At 45.8% G+C, this 17,482-nt stretch overlaps 1 protein-coding gene across 1 annotated transcript in view; it reads left to right on the forward strand.

The window, feature by feature from the left end:
• TMEM131 (transmembrane protein 131) overlaps nucleotides 1-16,057 on the forward strand; it is a 213,815-nt gene extending 197,758 nt beyond the window's left edge. The window contains exons 33-41 of the mRNA XM_032877892.1: nucleotides 166-287; nucleotides 6,170-6,294; nucleotides 6,503-6,652; nucleotides 10,429-10,594; nucleotides 11,748-11,869; nucleotides 11,956-12,052; nucleotides 12,768-12,865; nucleotides 13,778-13,938; nucleotides 14,984-16,057. Of these exons, the coding sequence (XP_032733783.1) occupies nucleotides 166-287; nucleotides 6,170-6,294; nucleotides 6,503-6,652; nucleotides 10,429-10,594; nucleotides 11,748-11,869; nucleotides 11,956-12,052; nucleotides 12,768-12,865; nucleotides 13,778-13,938; nucleotides 14,984-15,268 (1,326 nt within the window). The 3' untranslated portion in view covers nucleotides 15,269-16,057. The remainder of the gene's footprint in view (nucleotides 1-165; nucleotides 288-6,169; nucleotides 6,295-6,502; nucleotides 6,653-10,428; nucleotides 10,595-11,747; nucleotides 11,870-11,955; nucleotides 12,053-12,767; nucleotides 12,866-13,777; nucleotides 13,939-14,983) is intronic.
• The last annotated feature ends 1,425 nt before the right edge of the window (nucleotides 16,058-17,482 follow it).

Consider the following 17,482-nt stretch of genomic DNA (forward strand, 5'->3'; position numbering starts at 1 on the left):
AAAAAATTGACAGAACTACAATAAAGATAGAAAAATTTTATTCTTTTTATACATATAACATGTTGTATCTGCTGCCTCTTCGATTTTGTGTCTCTGCCTTCATATAGGGCTGTATCACTCATTTTTATTAATCCTTCATAGCAATTAAGTGTACATTTTTTACAGGATACAGAAAAGCAAAAGGGAAAACAAGCCATGCCTGAAAAACAGGAAAATGAAATGTCTCAAGTGAAGCAAAAAAGCAAAAAACTCTTAAAGAAAGAAATCCCAACAGATGTGAAACCCGGGTAAGAAAAACAAATGTATGCAGAGAAATCAGGTATACAGAAGAAATGACTGGTGAATCAGGTCATGTTTTTGTGGTGGGTTGGTTACTGTGGGGTTTCTGCAACAAAAGCCACAGCTGCATCATGCTCCTCTCAGGGTTTTTCTAATGCCTGGTGTTGATTGGGGACCACATGCTGCTGATATCAGACACGGAAAAGGCAGAGTTAAGGACTTGTTCTGAAAATTTAGGATGAAATTTTAGGTTGGTAGTTCGTTCCCAGGCAGAGAGCCATTTCAGTTCCGTACAAAGGTGGCTTTGGTGGTTTAACTACAGATAGGAGCATAACTTTCTCAAAAAGAGCTCTGAGTCTCTTCACTAACCCAGAGCTGCAATTGGGTTCTAGAATTCTGTGTCATAAAACTTGAAAGAATTTATTCTTACCTGAAAAATACTCAGGCAAGGGGGCACCTGGGTGGCTCAGTCCGTCAAACGTCTGACTCTCGGTTTCAGCTCAGGTCATGATCTCAGGGTCCTTGGATCAAGCCCCAAGTTGGGCTCTGCACTCAGCAGAAGTCTGCTGAAGATTCTCTCCCTCTCTCCAATTTAAAAAAAAAAAAAGCTCAGGGCAAATATCCCCTATCAGACAAGAATTAACTATGAAATAACTCCATTCCAGTCACCATGGAACAGGATTCTGGTGGGCCCCACAGGGAAGGCTTGCGGCAGAATGTTTCCTCAAGTGAATGAAGTTGAAAGTAGGTCATTAACTAAGGTTACTTTCATTAAACCTTAGATCTACCGAATAAGCTAAGTTTAGTTTTAGCATTGTTCATGCCCTTCATAGTTGATTGTACAAAATGGCCATTAGCATGGAAGCTGATATTTACCTTCTTGTGTGATAAGTGAGCATTGACCTAGGAGGTTGAGAGAATTGTGTATAAATTACTAAAGGAAAGCATTGTTATCATTAGAATTGGCCTTACTTTTTTTATTTTTTTATTTTTTGGCCTTATATTTTGGAAAGATCTATTCTTTGATTCTGGGAATAATACGTGAGCTTTCCAGAAATACCAATAAACTGGACTCTTTTCCCTAGAAGGGCCTAACTCAGGCACAGGCAGTCTCCTCCACAGAATCAACAGCTCCTAAAAATTAGGTGTTAACGCTAGTGAAATGAAACCTCGTCTCTGAATTTATGAAATAATACAGCATATGGCAGTCATTAATTACTAATAGAATATTTAGACCTAAAATTCACTCTTACGTGCAAATTGTTATTGGATCCAATCCCACAGTTTGTTGAGAACAATCTGATCCAGCTAGAAGCAATGGTTGACACACTTGGATCTCTCCTGAGAGAAATCAACCTAAGGCACTAATTAGTGCTAACAACATTCTGGCATCTCAGGACTGGAACAACACTCTAGTGATTAGGGATTATCCTTCTAGGCCTTTTAAAGCAGGCTTAGGTGATTGATAAGATATTCTTAAGTAAATGGGGCTAAAAATACAGATTATGAAAAACCATAGTTTTCATGGAAATCTTGTGAGAATAGAAAATCATGCTATAATTCTTAGCATGGATTTAAAAACCAACCTTCTAAAAATTACCATAACAAAACAATTCCATAAGTGGTTTCTGCCAAATCTGCATGATTAGCCTTGATGCGTGAGCTGTCAGACATAATTTTTTAAACAGATAGTACATGTTAATTCTTACCTTCATTCCTTTTCCACTGACTTCTGTTATATTCCAAATTTTTATGAGGTAAATTGACCATTAGCAGAATTACAGGTGATTTTACCCATTCTGCATTGTGTGTTAGCCTTGATGCCCGAGCTCAGAGCCATAGTAATTTTTAGACAAATACTACATGTTAATTTTTACCTTCATCCCTTTTCCTCTTCTACAGTATTCTTATTTTTTTATAAAATAAGTTGACCATTAGCAGATTTGATTTTGAAAATTTTATAAAAGATTTCATTTGAATGCTACTAATTTTATAAGGACTTTGGGTCTCTGGTTAACAGAAAGCTACAGGAGTCCATTCTCTACTGGCTCTCCATCAAGGGACAGTTACAAGGCTAACTCATGTCCTCTTGGTGTATAGTTAAGAGAAAAATTGTTACCAGCAAAATAGTTTAAGCACTGTCCTCTGAATTGCCTTTCCAAATTGTCTTTTGTAACTGAAGAAATCCATATGCAGCCTTACTCTTCTAATTTCCTTAATCTAATCTCTTTAAACTCACCAATTTTATTTTGTGTTTTTCCAAACTCAGGGATAAATCTATTAAAAGAGTCAGAATTCATTAGTACATCACTCAGATATGGCGTTAAACAAAGACTGGTTTCTGTTTTTGTTTGTTTTCACAAAGAATAGGCCATATATTCTTTAATTTTTTAAATTTAAATTAAATTAGCATATAATGTATTATTATTCAGAAATAGAATTCAGTGATTCATCAGTCTCATATAGTACCCAGTGCCCACCTTAATGTCCATCATGCAGTTGCCCCATCCCCTCACCAGCAACCCTGTTTGTTTACTAAGAGTCTCTTATGGTTTGACTCCCTCTGATTTTGTCTTGTTTTCTTTTTCCCTCTCTTCCCCTATGATCTTCTGTTTTGTTTCTTAAATTCCACGTATCCATGAGATCATACAAAGACTGGCTTTTTTAATAACCAGAAATGTGGCCTCTCTGAATAGAGCCATTTCCTGTCTACACTGAGTTATGACGGTAAAGGCCTTGCTCTGTCACTCAGGTAAAATCACTGCCAGTCCTTATGTTAATGATACCCAAAACTCCTGTCACTTCAGAAATGATGTCAGTGTGTTACCTGTGATTCCATGATCTGCAGGGTATAGATGCACTCTTAAAAAGAGATACCATTAATAAGGCATATATGTATTATCACCTTCTTTTGAAAGCTTTATATGATTGGGAATAAATGTTCCATCAGTCAGCCAAAACGCTGATAGTCAGTATTAGTGGGATGTTCTGTTATCTCTAGGCTACAAGACCCAATCCTGAAATGTCGAGGAATCTGTTTTCTTATAAATAGGTGGTGATAAAGGCAGAGCAGTGCCTCAGTCATGGTCTCTGCCTGTGCAGCCACCTCCCACTATACTCCCTCAAGTTCGCTTCAAAAAATCATTTCCTGGGAGTGGGGAGCATGCTGTTGCAATGGCAGAGAGCCAGTCAGTCCATCTTGGCCAGCTTCAACACCATAGAAGTAAGTGGACCTGTGGACTTCCAAAAGACTGTATTTAAGTCCAAGAGGCCAGGAAATGAGAGTTCCAGCTCAGGCACAGTGGAACCAGGCCTGGCTTAGGACAGCAGCTATCCATTCATCCTTTTGTTGTCTATTTATTTACCAACACTTTATATGACTTAAATGTAATAATCTAAAATGAGGGTGTGGGGGGGAGCCTTCACAGAGTAATTGTCCTCTTTACTACTCTGCCCTAACAGCACACTCGGCTCAGGGCCGTGGGCACCACATTTCACATACTGGCCTCCAGAGCACTGGCTCACCCTGACCTTGGCTTCAGCTCTCTGCCTTCCCCCCGCTCCCCAGACAGTGGCACAGACTGTGTATTACAGAGCAAAAATCAAGCCTGGCATCTGAACCACCTTAAGGTTTTTCCCTTTTAGAAAGAATCATTTAAATTAAGTAGGCTCCCTGGCAATTCACAGACCTTGTACCCCTGGTGCTAATAATACATTATATGTTAATAAAAAATTATAAATTAAGTAGGCTCTTTCCTATTTTACTCAGAAGCCTTTAAAAAGGTTTCTTGATAAAGATCATATAGCTTAATTTTGGAAAGTATGAATCAGCAAAAATAAAATAGTTGTCTGACATCTTTTTTCTTAAGAAACCAACTAATTTAACAGTGGCACAGAGTTTGCTTTGTATAAATAACCCCCAACCTCCGTACTTATAAATGACTTACCTAAAAATAATTCCCACACACCCATCTCTGCCACCAGCACCAGAGGGTTTCATGGGAGCCTTTATTGTTGTTGTTGTTGTTGTTGAGGTGGAATTTTTAAATAACACTGTCAGTCAGAAGTGGAAGGACATGGAAGGTTTATAAAACTGTAACATTAATACTCTTGCCCATAAAAAGTGAATTTTTTCCCATTGGTTTGTTAACCTGCCAAAAATTCTACTTACTTGGGTTAACAGAGCCCTTTGGATTTTTGGTTAGCTCTTCTACTGATTCCAAATCTAATACATATTTATTATAGAAAATTTGTGAAATGCAGAGATATAAAAAAAAGAAAATGACTTTAACCTACTACCATATAAATATTTGTAAATAGCCTATGTTAAAATGGGTTTATTTATATTATTATTAATATTTATATATTATTCTGTCACCTGGAAGGTTTGAACCATTCTGACCTTTGAGATCTGATGTGAATTAGTATGGTGCACTGTCCCCATCCCAGAACCTAGCAGAAACGGGCTGGCTTCTAGGAGTGAGAATTTGGAGTAGCAACAGAAGGAAGATGATGTGGTACATAGAAAAGAACCTAAAGGACAGGCTCAGGGAGGCCAGAGTGGTGTGCTGGAGTCACACACCTGAGGGTTGGGGACAGGACAGGAAGTACCCTAAGGTGGAAATTGCCAGAGACACACCCATTTTAGAACATCTACGTCAGCGCGTAAACTTGGTCAGATTTTTAATGAAAAGCAAGCTCTCTGCTCAGCCTTGAACCGACAGATTTCTGGCCATCACCAGAATGGTGGAGATAACTGATAAATTTTGGAAGAATCCTGGTAAGGGGCCACTGGGTTCTCTCAGTTATGTCTCATGCCTTCACTGGAAAACACCCTTCTTGGACCACAGTTAGCTTAGCTCCTGTCCAAGGCCTTCCCAAGCCTCTGACTTAATCTTGGTGGCCATTACAGAAGCAGCTTCATAAAGAATACCTTTATGGCCCAGACAGTTACATTGCTCACACTGTTACCTTCTATAGGTCATCTGTCCATTTCTCCTAGAGATTGTTTCTCTCCCAGCAGATTTTAATGTTTTCTGCATCAGGCTATAGAAACTAAAATAGCCCAGCATGCCTCCCATTTTGCCTTGGACAGGAAGTTCAGAGCCAATTAGTTCTATTTATAAATGTTTATTATGTTAAGCTTACCTCTGAATCTTTTAGAACACATATATACTGAGTGAATAAAAAATAATACTTAAATGTTTGCCCAGGGTTAACCTTGAGTTTAAGAATAAAGAAGAAAATTCATCTCACCCTACTCACCCTAGAGCTTGGGCAGATCTGTCAGTCCTGCTCTGCAGTGGGCTAGTGGATTTTCATAGGCAACCCAGGAACTTAACCCTGGTTCATTTCATGGTTTCTATGAGACAAATGTGCAGACCCTTTGACATTGTAAGTCGGAGACCTTTCAGAATCTCCACGTTCAAGAATCCCGCTAGTAGTCCAGATAATGGGAGAGACTCATTCACAAGCAAAATGACTGCATTTAGCAGCCCCCAAAACAGCACGTTTTGCCAAAGCCTTTATACATACGATGTGAGGTAGGTGCTCTCACCCATTCAAACCTTCCCCCCCCTCCCCAGACAGTGGCACAGACTGTGTATTACAGAGCAAAAATCAAGCCTGGCATCTGTATCAAACAACGGACCTCAGTTCACTGTCAGCACTCAGAATAGCAAAGGATAAATCTGCAAATGCTGCATGTCTTCTGAGCAGTCTTGGAAGCATTTGGAAAGCAGCCAGTGTTAGGACCATGACTACATAGCGTCTGAGGAAGCCAGATGAGAAAAACATATGCAATGGAAATTGTAGCGTGATCAGTAACTTCTACTCTCTGATCCAAAACAAAGGCATAAATTTGTATTTTCCATCCATGATTGTCTTTCAGTTCTTTAGAGCTCCCTTATACCCCCCCACTGGAAAGTAAACAACGCAGAAATCTCCCAACCAAGATTCCTCTTCCAGCTGCATTGACAAGTGGATCCAAATCACGAAATTCCCAGAAAATAAAAGGTACTTTTGTTTGACCATATGGATATTTTCCTGATTCATTGTACTAGTATTTATTAGTTGTGAGTTACCAGTAATCGATTAGTAGTCATTGGTCCTGTAAAAGGCTACGGTGGTATCCTCATCCTCCTTAAAAGGTTCATTGAAACAGACCTGAAAGAAAGGAATCATCCTCCATTAATGATTTTTTTGTTTCCTGATTTTTGTGTAGGTACAAATAAGTTAGTGGATAACAGGCCACCTGCCCTAGCAAAATTCCTCCCAAATAGTCAAGAACTAGGCAACACCAGTAGCTCAGAAGGTGAAAAAGACTCTCCACCCCCGGAATGGGATTCTGTGCCAGTTCACAAGCCCGGCAGCTGTGAGTATGGGGATTGAGAAACCCTGGGGTCCACTCTGGGCAGGAAAACTCCATGGGGCGTATTGCTTTAAAAGGAGGCCTGGTATCTGAGGCCACTTGTACCAGCCAGCCAAAGCCCTTTGTTCAATAGTGCGCCATTGGTAAAAGTGTCCTAGCTTGTTTGGCCATGGCGGGAGTGTTTACACCAGAAAAACCAGTAGACCGTTCACACGAGGGCTCTTTTTCCAGAGCTGCTAGACCACACCACTTCCCATTTTGTGTACAAAATGGGAAGATCTGTCTGGAGCAGTGAATCACCCAAAGAAATACTTCTTTAGGAAATTGTTAACGCGGCCATTTTTTGTCTGACTAGTTCCTCATAACGTTTACCAGTGTGATAATCGTTTTTGTAAAAATTCGGTCTTCCTTCAGCTTGACCCACATCTTTTACATAAACCACCTGTGTGAAGGTTTCTCTGTTTACTTACTAGCTTCTTGACCTTGTTTGTCAAACTTGGCCAAGAGTAAATCATGGCAGTAGCGCAGGCTACTAAAATACGATAGCAGTCCTTGCCTTACATGCTTACGACCCAGAATAGAAGGGAACAGACACAGGCCAAGGGAGGGGCCTAATTATAGGTGTTTGGGGTCAAGAGAGGACCAGCTTGAGGACTAACCCATCTACAGTGTTAGAGTGAACTCACACTTAGCCAGTTTGTGCCAAAGGGAAAATCAGAGTTGAACAAAAGATTGTTTGGGGGAAAGGGGGATTTAAATGAAGACTGTGTGATTGGAGCCCTCAGTAAAGCAAAGGAGGAAAAGAACTTGGAAATCCAGGTGCGGTGTACAGGAAACATGGCGCCTTTTACATTTTCACCTGTATAAGTACGCTGGAAAGAGACACTCTCTGTGGTAAAACCTCTAGCGCCCTATTTGCCATGAGACCTTCTGGCACTATTTAATACTTTTTTTTTTTTTTTTTTTTTTTTTTGCCTGGGATGAGATACAAACCTAAATCCCTGGTCATTCAGAGATCTTGAAACGAATCTCTCAGTAGTCCTGGTGTCCAGGCTGAATGCTTTTTGTTTCCTTAGATTCCCCTCTGAGTTTCAGCTGGACACCGGTCCTTGGCTTCCACTTTGTGATTTGGGCCGTGCCGTATTAAACAGACATCACCGCCCCCACAGAGTGACGTTTTCAGCACTGGGGATACCGGGTTCCCAGGGAGCCAGTTTCATAGGGTTGTCTGCAGCCCAGCGAGGTCAGCATGAGCTCTGCTGCCATGAGTAACACGTGGTACAGGAGAGAGGGGGTATCAACCGGGCACAGCCTTTAAGACCAGATAGCTGGCCGTGACAGTGTCACCACCAAGTGGCACCTGACAAACATGCTGTTGTCCCTCCTTTGGGGTGGAGGAGAAAAGGTGACCAGATCCAAACCCATGTGAGTTCGGATCCCCACCTCAGGAGGGGAGGAATGTAAGAAATGCCAGACAAATGGTCTGGAGAAGAAAATGTTTGGAAAGCAGAATGCTGTGGGCCTCTGTTTCCTCCCCAGGCCCGTCTAAGAAGGCCAGCTGATGCCTCCGAGAGCTCCCTGTCAGACAGCTAGATGGCTTTGCCACTGCAGAAAGTGTGTACTCGCTCTAGGGCCCATGTCTGCATAATGATTGTGTGCTTTTCCAAGCAAGGAATACCTTACCCTGGTCCCACATCCTGTAACCTCTCCACTCTCTCCATCAGCTTTACTGGAAAGTTCCAGCAGGGCTCCATCATATACACAAAACTGCTACATGAAACCAGTAAGAATCAGTCTAATACACTCCCTGCCCCCCTGTTTTCTCGTCTTTTCCACCCTTCACTGATAACTGACCTGGCTGAGATCTCCAGCCTCCAAACCCCCTGCTAGCAGAGCTACACTTCCTAGGCTTTCCAGGAGTAGACCATCCTCCACTCGGCTCTGCTAGCCGGCACCTCACTGGAAAACCATGTGGAGAGATCGCTCCACCCCCAGGCAGGACCCCTTATAGCATGGTTTCCTGGACCCTAGGAGATGCTGAGAAAATTATCTTCGAATAACGTCATGACTTTAAAAGACAACAAATCCAAGGGTTTGTTGAAAGGCAAACAGAAAGCCCCAGAGGAAATCTGTTGAGTCAAAAAGATCTCTAATTGCACATGCCCTATGCTATTCTTGGTCACCTCCTACCTTCCCCCCATCTTCTCTTCTTACTTCAAGCGTTAGTCCAAAAAGTCTTTTTCTGACTTAACTTCCCCTCTTGCATTCCAACATTTACTAAGTTACTCCTGGGCTCAGTGAAACACATCCCATTAGAGGAGGACTGTCCCACTGCGGACAGTTCCCAGCTTACTTCTTGGGGGGTGGGGGGGTAGTCAGAGAAGGTGTCCTACAAGGGGTGGCTGGGAAGGATCAGGACAGTTGTACAAATAATGGTCCTGTCACGTAGAGGTGATACCAGACACACTGCGCTGTAGGGGCTTCCGAGGCAGGCAGAAAGGTGGAGAGCTTTGAGATGGGCTGTCCCTGAACATGGGCATCGAGTCAACAGACTACAGAGCATATAGGAAGGGGATTAACCACATAATCAAGGGTGAGAGCTGGTGGAGTGGAGGCAGGGACAGGGAATAAGGGGCCAACAGCACTGAGGAATGCCAGAATCCTGGGGTAGGTGCAAGGTGGCACTGGAGATGGGGAATGAATGGCTAGCTCAGGCTTTGAGAAGAAGGGGGCTCAGCATGGCGGTGCCGTGGGTGCTGCCTTGATGCAGTGAGGGAACATGCAGCTCCATCCGGACTCGAACCCTGAGGGCTTGGGGAGAACCACGGGTATGGGAGAGAACCACAAGGGAAGTGGAAGCACCGTGCTGAGCCGGCTTCTGGTCTTTCTGGAGGTGAGATGAAACAGACCGTTCAGAGAGACTGGGAGTAGAGCAGGCTGTCCTCGTTGTAGACAGGGCTGGCACGGGCCAGGAAGGGCCGTCAGATGGGGATGGGGTGGGAATGTACCCCGGCAGAAGAGTGTGCTGGGCAGGGATGGGGAAGGAGGGTGACAGGAAGGGGCCGTTGTGCCAGGAGAACTGCGGGGAGGTGCGCAACCACACACCCCAGGAGCCCGTGGGGACTGAGCTCACAGAGGCCACAGCCCCCGTGGCTGGGGCCGGATGCAACCTCGCCAGATGATGCCGTTTTCTGGGAAAAGTTATGTGTGTTTCCTCTTAGTGAGTGCAGAATTAATACTTTATTTATGCAGGCTTTTTCTTTTTTAAAATTTTCAAACAGCTGTGTACACATTATCCTAAAGGGCAGCAGGACTCTCCTAGGAGCTCGCATCCTTGTGCCGTGAACTGGGGCAGCAGCAGGGTAGGATCAAGCTATAGGACTCAGGGATGTTTTGCTCGCCACCCTCACACCTGCCTGGGTGGAAATACAGGGACTCTGTCCGGTCCCAGGCACTGACTTTACCTGCCCACCCCTGAAGGACCAGGAAGAGCCGCCTTCCCACCCTGAGCCAGGAGAAGCTGTCCAGGAGCATCTGGCAGAGCACTGAGGAGCGGTGAATTGGAATGCCTCGTTAGGCAGAGAGACACAGGACTTCCTTTTTCCCTTTCAAGCCTTTAAACAAAACACATGTAAAAGCTTTCTTGCTGGCTGTTTTTGTTTTCGTTTTTGTTTTATAGAAGCGGTTGAGTTCTGCGTTCTATCAGAACATCAAAAGTAATTTCAAGAGTAAAAATCAAAACACTACATTTAACAAGACCATTTATTTTTCATTTCCAGCTACCGATAGTCTTTATAAGCTTTCTCTGCAAACCCTCAACGCAGACATTTTTTTGAAACAACGCCAGACCTCACCGACACCTGCCTCTCCCTCTCCCCCCGCTGCACCTTGCCCGTTCTCGACCCGGGGCAGCTACAGCAGCATCGTCAACAGTAGCTCCAGCAGGTGCGTCCCTGGCTGTCTCCCACCCTTCAGATAACTAAGTTCGGTAAATGCTTGCACCCTTGGATTGGAAACGCTCAGTGGCCACAGCTTACTGTCCCATCCCACCGCTCCTGTCCTCTACCATCTTCTGTCCTTTCCTGGGGTTGGTGCCTGACCCCAGCTATGCATCATTTAACTTGGTAGAATTACTTTATAATTCAAGAGGCAATGAGCATCCTAAGTATTGAAGATCTACAGCCGCCCTGTGCATTGAGGAAGTGGCTTTACAGGATGTTTATTTCGCCCTTACGGCTGCAGAGCTCAGCAGTTACAGGCCAAGACCGGCCGCTGCAAGAGCTGCTGCACAGGGTGCCATGCACAGAGGCGGCAGCCTCCCGACGGGCAGGCAGGACCCCGCGATGGCGCTCCTTCGTGGAGGCCCAGAGCCCCCCCATGTTTGGCTAACTTGGTGTAATAGCAACCTCAGTAAGAGTGAGGAGCCCGGGCGAGTTCTTAGTGAGTGCCAGAATGCCCCCAGTGCTGCACATTTTCCCCACACACACACCTGCAAGCCAAGCCCAATGTTGTCACCATCCCTGCTCTGCCCTTGCTCAACCCAGCCTGACATGACAGACAACTTGCCCAGTTTTTCTCTCTTGCCAAAGAGCCAGAGGGCAGGCTGTCCTGCTTGGGGCCCTGCTGTACTGGGCCCCTTACCAGGTCCTGACAGGCCAGAGACTAGAACCCTGTCACATAGTATTGCCTGCCAGTGAGCCCTTGGTCTCCTCCTCAGCCCACAACCCAGTGGCTCCCTATCCAGTGGCTCCCTATCCAGTGTTCTTTAAAATGAGATTGCAGCTTTGCCAGCCCCTAAATGCTCATACCTGCCCTGGTCTCTTTTCTAGGGGCCTTCTGTTTTCACACCTTTCCCCCAAGTCCCATGTGTCCCATCAGACGGCACAGTCTTAGGTCTGGCAGCATTTTAGGCCAGGCCATACTCGGGGGGCTGTTCTGGGCAGTTTCCAGCTCCCTGTCAAAACCTGGGCCCAACTACAGTGAGGGCACTGCATGGGCTCAGTCTCGGGGCAGCCAAACCGCCCAAGACAAGTGCCCCCAGCAGGCCTCCAGCCTGGACTAACGAGGAATGGCCCCTCTCTTTGCTTCTTCCTTCAAGTGACCCTAAAACCAAGCAGCCAAATGGAAGCAAACACAAATTGACAAAAGCAGCCTCACTCCCTGGCAAGAACGGCAACCCCACTTTTGCTGCAGTCACAGCCGGGTACGACAAGAGTCCAGGTGAGTGGCTTGGGGTCCTATCTGTCACACCTGGGCTTTGGGCACAGTCGAATTGCCTTTGATTGATTCAGAGTCCATTGTTACAGGCGGGAATGGCTTTGCTAAAGTTTCTTCAAACAAAACAGATTTTTCCAGCAGCCTTGGCATTTCACACACTCCTGTCGACAGCGATGGCTCAGACAGGTACAGTAGACCATTCTTAATCAAAAGAAAGCTAAAAGGCAGGGCTAGCTTCTTCCATCCATACCCATGTTCCCCCCGAGATTCCAAGTAGACCATCCTCTCGGAGCTCTGGTCTGTTGGGTGGAAGCAGAAGGCCCGGTGGCACCCCCGACAGAGGGCCAGGTGTGTGTCCGCCCTTCTTCCCTGTCACGGTCTGTTGTAGAAAGGATGTGAGCACATAGAGAACAAACTATGCTTGAGAGTTGGTACGGCACAGTGTGTACGGAATACTGGAGATGCACTCCCCTGACCCCGAGCAACCCTCCTGGGCACGGTGACGGGCAGCGACTGCTGTGGTTTGATTTCCCAGGTCAGTAACAGTAAAGACTGTCCGTACAGCCCCAGCTCAACTACCCTGTACTGAAAGGGGTGAGTGCTGGATTGGAAATTTTTAAAATCAATCTTCCATTACCAAAAGATCAACATAAGGGAAAAAAAGAATACCTGTTCTCTCCGCAGAACACCTGCTTTGAGCCCGGCTCACAGCTCTTGCGTAGACTAGGAGCTCAGAACCTCTCTGTGCCTGAACCCTTTTTGGCACAGGAGCCTGTCTTCCATAGCCTGAGTGCCCCCGGGTGACGCAGCACCCGCTGTCTGCGAAGCCGTGTGTAACGGGCCTGTGCGCACTAACCAGTATACATCTCTGTGTGTTGCATTTTCCTTCTGTAACATCCAGCTCGGGTTTGTGGAGTCCTGCCAGCAACCCCAGCAGCCCTGACTTCACACCCCTCAATTCGTTCTCGGCCTTTGGAAATTCTTTTAACCTAACTGGTGGTGAGTGTTTAACACTAGACCTGCAACTAATAAGCACGTGGACAAAGAAAAAGGGAAGATGAGGTCTAGTTTTATGTGTGGAGAAACACACTGAACTAGGAGAGCCTTTTTTTTTTTTTAAGATTTTACTTATTTGAGAGTGAGAAAGCGAGCGAGCACAAGTGGTGGGGCCAGAGGGAGAGGGAGAAGCAGACTCCCCACACTAAGCAGGGACCCTGAGATCACGACCTGAGCCGATGGCAGACACTTAACTGACTAGGCCACCCAGGCGCCCCCAGCCTGTCATTTTGTCAGCACATTTCTTTGTCCCTGTAGTCAGGCACTGACAGAAAACACGCAGGCTGGCTTCAGGGCAGTCGGGCTGTTGCAGCTCTCCCAGACGGATGCCTGGGCCCAGGCCCCATCAGCCCTTGGCACAGTGGTTTGCAGCAAGGGAGGCCCAGCAGGAACCTCTCTAAAGGGCCTCCTCTTCCACCCGCCCGTGGCCCAGGCGTCTGGCAGAGCCAGCTCAGTGCCAGGAGTGCCAGCTGGTTTGTGGTCCCCAGCGGTTATTTAAGAACTTCAAAAAAGGACTCTGTGTCTGAAAGGTGACTCCTGGCCCTGCTGGGCTCCTTACGTGGTGTCCCAGACTAGAGGCTGCAGTGTGAGCTTTGCTTTAGCTGCAGTCACGTTAGCAATGGGATGTTTGCACTGTGTCATCCAGCTAGTGGGCCGGGTAAAGAGCTCAGACTGTGTGCTGTGCGCTCGAGTTCTGGGGAACACCTCCTATACCCCGTTCTCCCCAGGCTGTGGTGAGAGCTGGCAGAGCAGGTGAGGGGCCCTAAGTGAGAGCTAGGGGGACATGTGCCTCTGAGTGAATGCCCCAGTGAGCATGGCAAAATAATACACACTTGATTGCTTCCTTATTTGCAGAAGTTTTCAGCAAACTCGGGTTATCTCGGTCATGCAATCAGGCCTCCCAGAGAGGCTGGAACGAGTTTAGTAGTGGCCCTTCGTACCTTTGGGACTCTCCAGCAACGGATCCCAGCCCTTCCTGGCCAGCCAGTTCCAGTTCCCCGACCCACACGGCCACAGTGAGTACTCGGGGCTCGGCCTCACCTGCTCCCTTGTCACTCCTGCTGTTACTGTCACTGCTCCTCAGGCGGCACTGACGCCATTACAGAGGCCGGAGCATGGCCTGGAAGGGGCAGGTTAGTTCTTCTATGGTCCTCAATTCCGTGTCTTCATACTCTGCCCAAGTGACCCACTGGTATTCGTCAGCGATTACAGTCAGGAAACTATAGGAAGCACAAGTGAGCTCCTGTGGGGTGGGTCTCCGAGTTGAGCCAAAGCATTACCACCTCTTCCCAACCTGCAAGTCAGGCCGCAGGTCTGGGGGCAGCCAGACAGCGGCAGAGGGTGGCCTTCACCCTCTACGACCTGTAGCCGCTCGGGCCCCGGCAGCAAGCTGCTGGAAGGGTGCATTAATTTTGCTTTGGGGGAGCACCTTAGCTTGAGCTTTTCCAGTGTACATTTGTTGGTTTTTCAGCTAAATTTTTCTGTCAAGATCATGCTCCAAAGAAGTATTCTTGCCAAGATAATTACTGGTTTCAGCTTTCACAAAATGATCACAGAAAAATACCCTGCTGTGATTCCCTCTTCATTCTCGGGAAAACTAAATTAGACACGCAGGGTTGAAAGTAGATACTTTACCTTCTTTCCTTGTAAATCATTCTGGCTTCAGTTTTAAGGAATGGTTAAGCTGCTTTTAAAATGGGTCAGTAAATATTTTAGGCTTCGCAGGCCGTCCTGCTTCTTTGCATCTGTTCATCTCTGCTGCGGTCGTGCCGACGTGGCGGGACGGGCCCTCCCCCAGCGGGGCAGTCATGTGCCAGCAGCCCTTTGACTTAGAAACAGTCTGGGCTGGGTGTGGCCCACTGTGGTTTGCCAGCCCTTTAAGCTAGCAGACCCATCCGCTCAGATGCTGAGATGGCTGTATGTGTGAAGCATTTCTTTCAAAATAAAGAAGGTGAAAGCACTTCTGGCCCAGCCCCAGTTTCTAGCATAAGCATCACCCGCGTAGCACCTGTGCGCCTGTCAGTCTTGACGCTCCATGCTGCGTGTCTTCTGTCTTGTCAGTCGATCCTTGGCAACACCAGCAGCTTGTGGTCCACCACGCCGTTCAGCAACTCGATCTGGTCCAGCAGCCTGAACAGTGCCCTGCCCTTCACCACCCCAGCCAACGCGCTGCCAGGCATTGGCCTCATGGGCACAGAACACTCCTCCGCTCCTCACGCTCCCTCCACCTCGAGTCCAGCCGATGACTTGGGGCAGACCTACAACCCATGGCGGATATGGAGCCCCACAATCGGAAGAAGAAGCTCCGACCCTTGGTCTAATTCACACTTCCCTCATGAGAATTGAAATTAGGCAACAAAACAAAAAAACAAAAGTGGGGGCCCTCATCTAGATCATGATATGCCAGTTTTTGAGACCTCTTTTTAAGGCTGTTACTGCTGTAGCTTCCCACTCCCCACCCTCCTCATCTTTGCAAAACAGATTCAAGCAGGGCAGGCTTGTACCACTCGCTTCTTTCAGATCTTTCTTGCAATTATGATAATATGAGATTTGCTGTTGTGCTTTTAGGGAAAAGTCTGGACTCAGCCACAAACTCTCTAATAAGACCTGTACATCTGAAAACCTTAGCTGCTATCAAGTCTCCACCACCTGTCTTCTTCCATCCTTTATTTATCTGTCTGAACACAAATTTGACATTTACAGCTAAGGAGATAATTTGAGTTGATTCAGAAGTCCTGGCATGTGACAGTTTTATTAAATTACCAAGTTTGGTTTTTAATAATTTCGCAATATTATGCACCAAGATCTAATTTTAAAAATGTATGAGGACTTTGTGCTGAAAAATACAGAGTATTTTTTTAAAATAAGGCTGTCTTGGTTTAAAAGCAGATTACAGAAATGTAAGTCAACTTTAAGAACCGTGAATGAATGTAAAAACATTCGGTTGAGACCATACGCATTTTCTGTGCTGTTTGTACTTGAGGTATGTACCATTTGTATACCTGAAGTTATTTTAACGATAAACTGAAATGCACATAGCCAAGTCTTGGGATACAAGATTGAATGTGTATTTCTTAAAAATACAACTTTGTGTTGTACTTTGAAATAAATGATGCTTTTTTCAAAAGCCTTGAATTGTTGTGTGTCTCTTCTTTACAGTAAGATGAATTTATTCATCACTGGATTCTCTCACCCCAGAGCGTACCGTTCTATCATTGCCTTATTCCGTGCAGTTTGATTTATCGTGGCTGGAAACCCCTGTGGTCTAATTAAATTCCATGTCTTTCCATGGTGGTCACTGAAGGTCCTTGAGAGAAAATAATTAGCACATCTTAAAATTTATTCTTCCTTTTAATTACAAGTGTTTTGACCCTTTTGCAGTTTTTCAGATCCCCGCAGATGCTCCACATGGAACCTGTAGAAACACCACATACCAGGCACACTGGGTATGCCACAGTGCATCAGCCCGGCTGACTCTCTCACACTGTCTTGCCTGCTCCAACTGGCTTTTCTCCCCCACTTATTTCCAGTCTATTTTAAAAGCCAGCCTTTGAACACTCAGCCTTGCTGGGTAACCAGCAGACACTAAACACAAACTTTCCGTTTGAGGTCAGTTACATCATGAAGAAATCCAAGGATCCCCCAAGGTCAAAGTGGTTTAGGTGAAACATGCAAAATGAATTTGAGTCCCACCTCTTCTCTGCTTTACACCAAAGCTCAGTAGAACCAGCCATGTCACCTTTCCAACCTATATTTTGTCCCTCAGGGACACCAGAGCCCTGGTGCTCGGGGCCCATGGCAAACGTGGCCCTCAGACAGCCTCACTAGTGGATCTCCTGTATGCACTTGCAAAACCACAACACACACATTCAAGGCTGGAGCTTCTCTTTCTCCACCAAAGCCAATCAGGTGTTACTGACCAAAAGAAACAGGTGAGCTTCCTGTTAACCCTGATTTACAAGAGAAACAATTTGGTTCCAAACTTTACCTCAATAAAGGTATCTCATTAAAGGCTTCTGAACTTCATTAGAATCACCTGACACTCCCAAAATGCCTTCCTCTTTAAAAAAAAAAAAAGTTCTAATTTCACCCCATGTTGCTAACAGTAGGGGGACTGAGAAACACCATACACATGAAATGAGGAAAAATACAAACAAGAGCTTCTGCTGTTACTTTGTTATTTCTCAGTAACTCTCGTAGGAGATGTTTGCCTGGCAACAGACCCACCTAACCTGAACTGACAGGATTCAATCTAACCGTTTATGGTGAAAAACTTACTAGCATGGTAGTTTGCTTTGCACAAAGCTGAGTTTGAATTTTAAAAGTAAAAGCTTAGGGCACCTGGGTGGCTCAGTCAAGCATCTGCCTTCGGCTCAGATCCTGGAGTCCTGGGATCAAGCCCCACATTGGGCTCCTTGCTCAGCAGGCAGTCTGCTTCTCCCTCTACCTGCTGCTCCCCCTGCTCCTTTTCTCTCTCATTCTCTCAAATAAAAAAAAATCGTTTAAAAAAAAAGGTAAAAGCTCTGAGGCACCTGGGTGGCTCAGCCAGTTAAGCACCCA

This window comes from Lontra canadensis, unplaced genomic scaffold (genome assembly GCF_010015895.1).
Source record: "Lontra canadensis isolate GAN:19392208 unplaced genomic scaffold, GSC_riverotter_1.0 scaffold61, whole genome shotgun sequence".
Taxonomy (NCBI): Eukaryota; Metazoa; Chordata; class Mammalia; order Carnivora; family Mustelidae; genus Lontra; species Lontra canadensis.